The following is a 12,925-nucleotide window of genomic DNA, read 5'->3' as shown; positions in this document are numbered from 1 at the left end:
AAAGTTTTGATTATCAAGAGGCTGAAGACCAGATCCACTGCTGATGTGGCAGACACCTTCAATGTGTCTCAGCGTCAAGTACAGAGGATAAAAAAACATTTGAAGACACTGGAGACGTTTTTGACAAGCCCAGGTCACCCAGACCCCGCAAGACAACTGCTCAAGAGGACCATTTGTTGGCTCGAAAACCAAGGCAAGCCCATTTTCTACTGCAGCAGAGCTCCACCAGACCTGGTCCCCTGAAGTCCCTGTGTCAACCTGAACAGTTTGTCGGATTCTGTCTTGAAACGGCCTCCATGGTCGAATCAGTGCCCAGAAGCCAGCACTATTTACAATTGAAAAACTGTGTGGCATTTGCCAAGGCCACAGCCTGCTAAAAGGATGGACGCTGGAGAAGTGGAAGAAAGTGGATTTTTCAGATTAATCTTCTGTTGAATTACACCACAGTTGCCGCAAATATTGCAGGAGACCTACTGGAGCCCGCATGAATCCAAGATTCACCCAGAAAACAGTGAAGTTTGGTGGCTGAAAAATCATGGTCTGGGGTAACATCCAGTATGGGGTGTGCGAGAGATCTGCAGGGTGGAAGGCAACATCAATAGTCTCAAATACCAAGAAATCTTAGCTACCTCTTATATTCCCAACCATAAAAGAGGCCAAATTCTGCAGCAGGATGGTGCTCCATCGCATACTTCCATCTCCACTTCAAAGTTCCTCAAGGCGAAGAAGATCAAGATGCTCCAGGATTGGCCGGCCCAGTCACCAGACATGAACATCATTGAGCATATGTGGGGTAGGATGAAAGAGGAAGCATGGAAGACCAAACTAAAGAATATTGATGAACTCTGGGAGGCATGCAAGACTGCTTTCCTAGCTATTCCTGATGACTTCATTAATACATTGTATGAATCCTTGCCAAACCGCATGGATGCAGTCCTTCAAGCTCATGGAAGTCGTACAAGATATTTAATTTGAATCTCAAAGCACCGCTATTTAATTTGCTGACATATTTTAGTATTTGCAGTAAATTTGTTCAATTTCTGTATAAGCGACAAAACTTTTGTCTTGCCAAAATTTGACCTTTCTGTCTTGTTTAAATGATAAATCTTGTTTGAGTGAAACTAATTTATTTCAGTGCATTGAACATCATTTGGGAGGATTTTAGCTTTTCATATGAGCTATTTCTTACACCAATTGATTAATTAAAAGTCAGGTTAATAGCAGGTGTTTCTACAAAATAGATAAGCGACAAGACTTTTGTCAGGGACTGTATATGTATGTACACAGTGTAATCTGGATACCATGTGCCATTTCATATAAAAAAAACAAATGTGTACATCAGCATACAAAAATAAGTCAAATGTTCAATATGTGTTGATAAGATAGTCCAACACCATTGCTTTTATTGACATAATGATTTATATTGAACAAATGGGATTATTGCGTTGGTAAAAAGGTCCCACTCTTTTTTGGAAACTGATTCATATCTTAACACAATTAAAACCTATTGTTGGTATGTTTTCTGAGTGTGAGTATTTCTTCAAAGTGAACTTATACCAACTAATGTACAAAGTGACACATACATGTAATGCTAGTGGCCATGACTAGTGCAATTGAAGCCAACTTTCAGCGGTGGCAGCTGCCTGTATCAAAGTCAAAGTACCTTTATTAGTCTCCCTAAAGATAAATTTGTTTTGGACACTGAGTAACTTACTTTGCTGCAAAAGTTCTGTACCACTTTCCTGAGTTCAACAGCTCAAACTGTGAAAACAAAACATGAGAGTTATCTGACAGAATGGTCTTAGACTGCCTGTTTGTTGCCTGATCAAAAAGCTCCTTCGGGTTGAGAGGTGCAGGTGTTCCCATAATTTTGCCTGCCGTCTTAAACAAAGAGTTTTAGATTTTACTGTCAAATTCCCAAACAAATCAAATAGACAGACAAACTTCTTAAAAAAACATATCAGTATTTCTTGGTACACAACTGCAAGATTATTGTACTGAAAAAACATTTTATGAGTCAGACATTGAGTTTCCATCATTGCTACTGGATGGTAGTGAAAGTGTGTGACGTTTTGTTTTCCTTAAACCTTGCCTCTGTTGTCTCTCAGCTACCTCTGGTGCCCTGCAAAACATACATTACATACGTCTCATTACTGATTTTATCACCAAGAGAATCAACTGTCATATAATATAAAGTATAGTTTAATCAGTTCAGCAGATTTACCGTGCCAGCATGTCCACAGCTTTTTGTGTAGCTTTTGTCATCTTGTGCCGAGGACCGTAAAACAAACTCTGGATCTCCAGGCACTAAAATTTTAAATATCAAAATAAATAACAGCAGAGGTAGTGCTCAGTGGAAGATGAGAGTTGCAACTTATACTCAAAGGGGAATTAACACTTCCTAGCAACATGTGAATGCACTAAACATCCCAAAATAACCACTGTTGCAAACCTAGGTTTAGATAACACCTGTGCTGACTACTCGGAGTGTCAGGTCAACAAGGGGGATTCTGCTGGATTTATTACAAGCACTCCAAATCAACAACCCAGGAATCTTAGGTAGTTAATTTAATACATTTAAGATGCAGCATGAGTCATTTTCCACTCTACATTTAGTTTGGTCAAATCAAATCAGAAGAATGAGCAAACACTTCTTAACTATATGACATATCATGGCATGAAAAAGTCTAAACTTTTAATCAAAAACACATGTTTATGATAATACAGCTTGCACACATATACAGTTACGCAATAGACATGATAAAAGCCTGCCTGCTCATTTCTGCAAACGCCATAAATAAGATGTGGAGAACTTTGTTAAAAGCCGAGAAAGGGAGCGAAAGGTTTCCCTCTGCACCAGGGAAAGTACAACGCTCTGTAATCTGGAACAGTTCCATTTGGCGTCCTGGATGTTTTCACTGTTGCTAAGGTTGATGTAATGGAAGGCTTTCTTTTTCAGCAACACTACAGAAGAAGGGGGAAAGTGGCAAGTCTGTGTGTGCCATTGTTCTCTATGTTTTCTTAGTAGATCATATGTTCTGTATCTACTGTATGAGCCATGTTTCCTTTGGAAAAACAAAGTTCCTCAATCAGAGAGCAGATGGTGTCAAGCTGGCAGGAAAAAAAAATCCTGACATATCTTCTCTGTGTCAGGGTACTTCAGAAAGGTTACTAGTGGGACGTGCTGTAGAGTGAGTGTGCCCTGATGTACCCTGTCAGTTCAGAGGGGGACTTGGACCCCCTCTGCCCTTAGCTGTCATAACAAACAACATAGCAACCGGGCTACTTTACTTACAGGCACGTCACTACTAGTATAAAGAAACCCCTGTATACTTGTGTATTTTAGTATGTGTGATGGGCGGCAGAACAGAGCTCATTCGACAATGGGCAGTCATACTATATGTGTAAAACAAAAAAACTGATTACATTAGGAAATAAGTAAAAGGATAACAGCTATAGAGGAGGGAAATACTTAAAAGGCTGCCATTTATTTAATGCGTGTGTGCTGAAAGACATAGGAATGTCACTTTTGTTTCAAAGGACATAATGGCATGCCTTGCTAATTGGGGTCGGTGTCCCTTTAATTGATAGTTATTACACCGCCATTCTCCTTCCAAAGTTGTGTTGCCCATCTGTCAGGCTTCGTCCAGACTGAGGAAACACAAAGTCACCCTCTGTGATATTTTACACCAGGGAGGGCAGCTCTGCACACTGCACCCTTCCCAGATTAGCATGCAACTCTGATAGCACTGAGCTTTAGGGAGGATGGCAGAAATAGCTCATCTCAATATGTCAGGGACTCTTTGTGTGTATATTCTGAACTGGCCTCTCAATGGTGTAGATGGACACACCCGCTGACCCGTGGCCTTTTATTAAACCCTCCTAAATACTTTGGCAGAGACTGTTATGTTTTACTCTGTCCAGCATTTTATGATACGTATTTACAGATTGTATCCAAGACAAACATTAGTAGTCCTGTTTGTGTTCTGTAACTTGTTATTACCTTTGTCATGGTCCTGTGGGCCTGCTTCACCCTGCCCTCACTCATCTCCATACTTCCTATCAGCTGAAGGGTGTCTGCTACCTCTGCACTCAGGTCACCAAAAGTAGAATTCTTTGTAGCGAGAGAAGCTCTCTGGATTTCCACACATCTCTGCAATGATACATTGAAAATAGTTAAATCTTGTTTTGCCTTCAGTAGTGAGAGCCCTACCTGGGTAAGCAGGTGGAATAAATGACAATCACAAACTCTGAGGGTGTTTCCATGGAGCAAAAATAAGATGTCTAAGATACTCCATGTCTGGAAGGAATCACTGTAGTGGCATTGTCTCACTGTTCTTAGGTGTGTATATTTTGTAAGTGTGTGTGTGTGTGTGTAACCTCTTTGTGGCCACTGAGGAGGAGGAAACGACAGAAATCATCCTGGACCGTGAGAAAAGCTGGATCCTGTGGACCTACAGAGTTTTTGTATGCACTCAGACTCTGCTCAAAGTAGTGACCTGCAGAGTCTACACCAGCATGGGAGAAACACATACATGACACATGTTAACTAATACTGCTATTGCTTAAACATGGTATACTGCTGCTGAATCTATGTATTATGGTATACACAGAGGTGTAAAAGTACTAAAATATTGTACTAAAGTAAAAGTACCAATACTTTGATGAAATATTACTCAAGTACAAGTGTAATTACCTATCTGAGAAATTACTCAAGTAAAAGTAATAAGTAATTCATTTGAAATGTACTTTAATTAAAAGTTACTCAGTTACATTTAAAAAAAACAACCTGTTAAACGGGGCGTCGGGATATCTCATGAAGTGAAAATAGGACAAGGGGTCAGCTAGCCTTTCTACTCCACCTCCATCTCGTTCTTAATCTCCTATGGAAAGACTTGGCGCCTGGTAGGCAGCCTAGATGCTGATTCGTCACTGTAGTGGATCAATGCGCAATTTTTTTCTTCCTTTTGGTTTTCATAAGTCAAAGTTTTCTTTAAACTCAGTAACAGATGGGATTTGTAATGGAGCGAAATACATAACTTCACTCAAAAACGTAATCAAATACATTTGAAATTACCGATTTTAAAAACTACTTGAAAAATACAAAATACACAACAAAACTACTCAATACAGTAACAAGAGTAAATGTATTTTGTTACTCTCCACCTCTGGGTATTTAGTCATATTCATTTACTTAGTTTTCATAGCTACCATGGAGCATACATTAGCCTTGAGATAGTTCGCATGGGTGAATCATACTGACATGACTGAAGTTGAATGTCTTCAAAGATACTACTATAAGTCTGGTTTTCATAGCTCAATTTTAAAGGATTTCACATATAGAAAAACAATGGGAGATTCAACCCCTAATTAACCCTTGTTGCATATCTCTCAGGCCTAGCCTGAGACTGAATAAACTCACCATTGTGATGGGGCTCTGCTGCAGCAGAAAGGATGAGGGCCAGGCTGTGGGAGATCTGAGCCCCCTCTAGTGCCTCTGGGCTGTGACTCATAGCAATGGCATGAGCCTAGCAGAAACACCCACGTGAAATAAGACAGATCACATATCACAAAATAAGAGGACTTTACCTAACAACAAAGGTTGGCACCATCTCAAGAAACCCTCATGGGTTTATAAACAGTACATTGTGCAGTGTGAGTGACATGCCCCTTGCCTTGGAGAGATGCTCTATGGCTTGGTCCACATGACCTTTGTCCTGTTCAATGGCAGCCATGTCCCTATAGACTGAAGAGGTCTTCTCTGGTTTACCACAGTCCTTCAGCCGTTGCAGAGACTTCTCACACTGGCTTAAAGCCTCCTCTGGTCTCTCCTGTCTCCTATAGACCCTAAAGAGCAGAAAGGACAGACAAATGGAGAGACTGTAAGAAACGAAAAAGACAAACACAAAGAAAGCAACCAGTTTGGCCCACTATATAAGGAATCAATGCAGAGTAATGATTAGAGAGTGTACAATTCAAGTAGTTTGTCTGCATTCCTTGGTTTGCTCTGCTTGAGTATATTTAAGCAACACACTGCAACACAAATGGTATGTAATACTCTTCATTTAGAGTATTAATAGTGTACAGTAAATACCCATAAGCCTGCTACTTCTGATACTATGAACCTGTTTTACAGTACAGAAGTAACTCCTTGGTCTCTAGCCAAACCCAGACCATACAGAGTAGTGGCTGATGGTTACAGTTGTAGTGCAGACTATAATAGGGAAAGCTTGCACATTGCCCTTTTAATTGTTTTTGGTTGCATCCTTTCACGAGTCGCCAACTGTCTCCTCTGGGACCGAAGGTTACACTGCTCCTAACCCCCTCACTTTAACCACCGCCTCTAAGGCTCTGATGAATAACTGCTGCAGGGTGTTATTCATCAGGGTGTTACAATTCCCCTTCTAAAAAGGGGGTTACTCTTGCCGTGTCAGTAGAAACCACCATAGCAAGGATGAAAATCTAGCTTAGAGTTCTGCGTTTATAACAATTTTTCACCCATCTGTACATGTGTTGTAGCTACCAAGTGCTTAGGTTTCATGTTTTGCTCATGCACACAACAGTTGGCCTTTACTCTTTTAAAAGCCAGTCAATTCCTTTCATACTGTACTATGGGGTTGCTCAGGCTTCTACAGAGCAACAGGGTGGGAGGGCGGGGAGAGGGGTTGAGACAATGGCTGCAAAAAAACACTGCAAGGACTCTGGATCCCATCAGGATACTCTGCTAAAAGCTCCAAACCATCTAATAGAATCTCAATTGAATTCAGTTGTGCAGATAAGGGGGTGGCCTTTCTCAGAAGGCGCACCACTCATTACTATACATTCTATATCTACATTGTTGTCAGACAGCAGAACAGGAATCCCCTTCTCCCATCAACACGATGCAGAATATAGTTGTATGTTGTTATCTGAATGACTATTCCTTTACCTACAGAACGCTGTATGTTTGATTTAAGGTTTTAGCCAACATGCCTTCCTGTAAATACAGTATACTTTAGCAGGGACAGCCTGTGTGGGGACCTAAAGTCTTAGCCTGATAGTATTATGTCATGCTCACATCCCAGGACCATCTGAATCTGTGTATTTATTGCTCAGTGGTTAAATGTCAGCAGTATAGGTTACAAAAACACTGCTTGTTTATTATTTTGAATTTTCTCATGAATCCAAGATTATCCTAACATACCGTGATGGATAGTAGAGTGCCATGCTCATAAGTGTTCATGAGGCAGGACTTCAGGTCCTTTTAGGGCATGGCTGAAGCAGAGCTACATTCCAGTATGGCTCAAGTCCTGCCATTCTGCCTGCATGGACAAACAGACAATACCCCTCTATCCTCTCATTCACTCTGCATCCATACGCACTTCCTGGCAGGATGGTAATATGCCACATCCCACTGAAATTTACTAAGAGTCCACAGGGCAGGGAATTAATATAATTAAGGATTTGTAGATGTGTTGCCAAGCAAGCCACATAGCCCTTCTTTTGTAAACGTTTCCAGAACATAGTTGACGTAAGTTTGCTCTGGGCTTTCACTCAGAAAACGATACAGTAAGGCCAAGCCAAATTGAAAACAGAGGGGCCGAAACACAACATCTTGGTCCAGCAAATCTGTGTAGTGCTTTAAAGTGATGGCATTGTGATTGATGAGGCTTTTTTTATTGTGCCTCAGGTAGATGTGGGTCAAAGACTATGGAGAAGAACACTAAACTATTTAGTGTTCAGTCTATAGGTAGTGACTCTCAATCATGGCCATTTACGACTAAATCCCCGCCGGTTTCATTTCACCCAACTAATCAGAGACCATTTTACATCTGGAATAAGAGCTACCTTTTTGGAAGGAATACGAGCAGACACTGGATCTCAAGCATTAGAATACCTCTGGACTTTGGCCAACAAGTTGTCATGCTGTGTGTTTAAGTTATGTTCAGCCAATAGCCTACATATACAATAAGGATAAGTGAACAGGAACATAGATTACCTCAACAGCACAAACTCAAGAGAATAGTTGCACAATGTTGGTGAATACAATGTATTTTTTTTTCCAATTAATATGATACATAAATGTGATAATTAAGGGAGGAGAGATTGTGGAAGAGTTTCCATTAATCCATCATTCAACATGAGGAAAGTTATGAAATACATTCTAAAATGTTTTAATTAAATAAAATCTGTCCACTAAGATGTAGATTTATGACAGCTACAGTTAGAAAAATTGAAGAAAATTAATGACTTTAGCAGCCATGGCCAAGTTTGAGAATATGAGAACAAATAAATATCCATCTGGCTAATCATTAGTAATTTAATCTCTAATTACGTGTGTTCTCCCTTGTTTTTGTCATAACTTTAAGCTGGGTCATGACAACACCTTGAGTGGGAATCTAAAACTGGGCAGAATTTTTGGACCAGGATCTATAAGAGAACTGAGCTTACTTTATTGTTGCAGGTTTTGGTGGGAACATTCCCCTCCATCACAACAGTGCTCACTGACAGAGCTTTAGAAGCATGCCAAATACTTAGTCATCACCTAACAAAAAGCGATTTAGCAAGCTTACACACCGGCCAAAGTCTGCACATTTTTTCAATTATACACATCATGTCAACAAACTCTGACTTTGTGAAACAGACCAAGATGGCATCACTTACAAATACCTATCAGTGTGGCTCACCTCTGCTGCTGATAAGGCTTCTTGACTGTTGAGCTGCAGGAGTATTACTCATATTTACCTAAAAACAGGATTTTTAAAACATTGGGTCCTATGTTTATTTACCTTAGATTAGCTGTACAATGTTTTCTGTTTTCACAAAACTTACACATGTGAAAATTATACATTTCACATACAAGGATTAATAGGATCCAAATTAACATAAATACATTAGTGGGGGGATCTCAACCCAGGTAAGACTATACTTTATTTCCTGGTTGTGCTTCTAATTTCCCCCACAGTGATCTAAACTATGAGAAACTGCTTCTATTTTTATGTTGCCAGGCCACACAGTTCCCTTAACAGACTATCTGACTACCCTACACTTGATGTCTGTGCTTGGTGTCTCCACCATGATCCACTAAGTCTATAATCTTTTCCTGAGCATGTAGTACTGCCCTTGGAACCTCTGTTGTCAACACCACCGCAAATCAATAATATGGAAATGGTTCTTGGTGTGACGCAAACAAAACAGTTGACACTTAACAGAAAACAGCTTTACAATATCTCAAGGACCAGACTGTAAAGGCAATTACTTACTGTGGTATGTGGTGAGGGGAGTTTATAATTAAAGAGGGAGTCAAAGCCAGAGAAAAAAAGGCAAACATATGCAAACAAACACATATGGAGAAAAGGGAGAAATGCTTTTAAAAAAATGGAGAAAAGCCTTTCTCCCATCTGTGTCTCTGCTTGAGCAGTGACTGTATGAGTGGACATGCAGTAACCCCACCCAGCAGGTCTGTAAGCATCAATACAGCACACCCACGCCGACTGCTGAGTGGACTGGACAACCACAGGGGGAAATTCTGATTTGTTAAGCTGTTGTTTGCAAGAGAACATGAAATAATGGTGTTTTTACTGGCGTAACCAAGTTACCAAAAAACCCTCTACTCAGAAAAAAAACATGTGAAAGGTAGGGTTAGGGTTAGATTTTTATGTGAATTTGTAAGAATATATTGCCATCTTGTGGCCAAACTTAAATGCAATGTAGCCTACTGCTTTTGAAAGAAGTAGTTTGAGAAAAACAAATATTATTTAGCTATAATGACAAAAGCTGAAAATGTAAAATTGTCCATGCTACACTCTGAATCTCCTCTAGAAAGACCTGCCACCTTTTAATCGGCAATAGCACCAAAACTTATTTGGATCAGCTGCTATTACTATAGACTGCAAATGTTTACATATTTCTCACTTTTCGATTTTGGCAATATATCTGCTCTGTACTGCTGCTGCTAAAAACATTGTTTTTTCACTACTGAACCTGGATAGACCAGTGGAGATTTCCAGGGCAGTCTTCATCTTCTCTTCCTGGTTGATGCCACCATGTTGATGAAGCTCCTCAAGAACATGTTCTGCCTCCAGAAAAGAGGATTCAGCCTCCTCAAGAGTTGAAAAGAGTCAAGGAATTGTACATCTTGTTTTTTGAATGGATTTCAGTTCCTGCTCAAACCCATACATTATTGTAAAATATATCATGGCAAGGATATTTGTCTGTAAGCAGTGAAGCGCCACCCTGTGTGAGGTGTACATTCAATAGACACATGAGAACCTCAAGATTTTCACCTCTGCAGGAGGAGATGGAGGGGCAAAAAGGCAGCAGCTGTCTGGCTAGAGTCGAGTGCTCCTGGGCCTGCAGTCCCCAGCCTGAGGCGACAAAAAACAATCACCAAGAGTGTAAATTAAACAGTATGCTAACTGTAAAAATATGACCATTATCTCAACCTTATCATCATTAATAATTTCCCTAGATGGCCATTATTAGGGCAGAGAGCAAAGTAAAAACCATGTGACAATATAGCATGGGCAGCTACATGGATTGATCTTACACTTTTTTAATGCATCTTTCTTAGGTAAAACAACAAGTTCCTAAATTATAGGTGCATCACTCAAAGACTGCCATATGGATTTCAAAATATGCAGTTAAAAAGTATTTTATTTCATTTTAAAATTACCTTTGAACTGAAAATATGCTTTAGCCAGTCTGGCATGTGCCTGGGCTAGTTTCAGATGTCCATCCCCATGCACCAGCCTAGTCAGAGCCACACAACGCACCAGGTCCTGAATGCAAGCATCAAACTGAGCAAATACAGTAAACAACTGTCAGAATTATCTTGATTACCCACTGTACCGTTCACACACATCAATAATACGTGTGTGCTACAGCTTAGATTCACATTTAGAAACTCATTTCAATCATTCACCTGCCCAGGTGTCAAGCTTAGTGAAAACATGTTCGAACTAATGTGAGGATTAACAGACCAATTTAAAATAAATCAGCTACAAATTTGAATATTATTGATTGCTTAAGTCATTTAGCGAGAAGAAATAGCAAGCATTCACTGGTTCCAGCTTCTTGGGTTTGAGGATTTACTTCTTTTTTTTCCTGTTGGACAGATAAAACAAGCTACCTGAAAAAATCATTTTTGACTATTGGAAATTGTGATGGACATTTTTTACTATTCTCTGACATGTCACAGACATAATTGATTTGCTGAAAAAATAATTCAAGACTTATCAATTAAGTGTCTTTATATGCACGTAAGTATCCTAGATGAGTCTTTTGGAGTATTCGGTTACATGTTGCTCATGTAAATATCTTATCCTGGTTCCAGAAACCGGATACTGTAAGATCTTATCATGGGTTTTGAGAAATATGGATATGCTGCCTAGAGTAGGCTACTCAGATAACTGAGAAACCTGGATACTCTGCTGGTATTGAAAGTAGTGGCTGAGATGCTGGAAAATCAAAACACACCTTCACACAGATAATCAGAAACACACAGATGCTGTTATGAATATGTATTAAGGAATGAGTAATCAGGTCTCTCGTGTTCCATGTAAACAGCATATCCCAAATACGATCCAAACCGGATAGGACTCTAAACTAGGATGCCAGGATGTTGTCAGTAATAATTATTAGTTGCAGCCTTGGCGTGCATTCCGCTTGTATAAATATAGTATAGATTAATAAATATCTGCCCTGTAAAAGGTGTCCTGGACAAGTTGTGAAAGCATATCTTCTGTGCACAAAAAAACTGAAAAAAAAGAATGTAATATGAATGTGTTAGTGCAACCCATACTGTGCCCACCTCTTGGATGTCTTCACAGGCCTGAGCCTGGCTGTCAAAGTGTTTGAGCTTTTCTTTAGGTGCCATCATCATTAATTCCTTTTTAGCATATCCGGTTTGTGAGGAACAGGTCTCCACGCCCCTGTTGGTGCATCCCATGCTTTCAGGGGATCTACAAGGTTGGTCAAAAAAGATATGTCAACCCATTTTTGAAAAAGGTGAATGTACATTTGAAGAAAATACTTTGCAACGTCTGGACTGCTAGCGGGTTCCTGAAAAAAATAAAATAAAAAATGTAAACTTAACAGATTAGCTTGGACACAGTTAATATACGAGTTAATACTTGCTTTATTCTAATGGTCTGTTCGGTGGGATAATGTTAAGTAACACCAACATCTAGCTAGCTAGCGTAAAGTTACCTTGGTCCACGGGTTAAATAAATATGTTAGTAACGTTTGCTAGCTAAAAATAAATCACTTACTCAGCCGACGGAGACTCAGAGGTACTGCGACGTGTGTTTGTCACTGCGAGTTCATCAGCCATTTTCTTTAATTTTACAAACAATAAATGACAGCTTGTGGATGTAACTTCAACCACGCCAGAAGCGTTTGTGTTTCCCTGGTTACACTGCGCTTGCTACAATCCAATAGCTAGTAAGCTAGCGTCTGCTGATGCTGTTTCAATTGGTTGTGCTCATAATTCTTCTTAAGCAACCTGGCCGAAAAACTAGCTACCCTACCTTACTTAGCCTTAATGCAACTCTAAAACTAAAAGCACGTCACTTACAGATAGCTAGTGTGCAGCTAATAGGCTGTCGTAATGGGACTGAGCTAGCTAGAGTATCCATGACTGTAAAACCATGGAGAACGTAGAAAAAGCCTCTCCTGGATGTACACTGGCACATTCGCACCATAGAGTCGCACTCGGTAGGAAGTGGGGTGCATTCAAGAACTGCGCTGTTCTTTAAAATACAAAACATTTTTTATTTGGCATTAAAGTGTGAGTATATAGTTTTGCTTGAGACATTTTCTTAAGACAAGGTTGGTTTGCTCATATCCGTTTGATTGACAGCCTTATATCTCCTGCTAGTGTTGTGCCATCTGTTAAGGCATGACTATTATTTAGCCTACAGCGTTACCATAATCTATTTCTGTT

The 12,925-nt window shown here is 39.8% G+C and overlaps 1 protein-coding gene across 1 annotated transcript; it reads right to left on the bottom strand.

Annotated features, from left to right (window-relative positions):
- Positions 1-1,351: 1,351 nt before the first annotated feature.
- ttc23 (tetratricopeptide repeat domain 23) lies at positions 1,352-12,683 on the bottom strand. The gene is made up of 11 exons (XM_032524456.1): positions 12,252-12,683; positions 11,792-11,942; positions 10,655-10,778; positions 10,190-10,346; positions 9,964-10,089; positions 5,676-5,847; positions 5,423-5,528; positions 4,381-4,508; positions 4,004-4,153; positions 2,225-2,307; positions 1,352-2,122 (listed from the first exon to the last, which is right to left on the bottom strand). The coding sequence occupies exons 1-11, from the start codon at positions 12,311-12,313 to the stop codon at positions 2,011-2,013; spliced, it is 1,371 nt and encodes a 456-aa protein (XP_032380347.1). The 5' UTR covers positions 12,314-12,683; the 3' UTR covers positions 1,352-2,010.
- Between the last annotated feature and the right edge of the window lie 242 nt (positions 12,684-12,925).

Source organism: Etheostoma spectabile, chromosome 8 (genome assembly GCF_008692095.1).
Source record: "Etheostoma spectabile isolate EspeVRDwgs_2016 chromosome 8, UIUC_Espe_1.0, whole genome shotgun sequence".
NCBI lineage: Eukaryota > Metazoa > Chordata > Actinopteri > Perciformes > Percidae > Etheostoma > Etheostoma spectabile.
The sequence above is the reverse complement of the archived record's forward strand: the minus strand, read 5'-3'. Positions and strand labels throughout refer to the sequence as shown.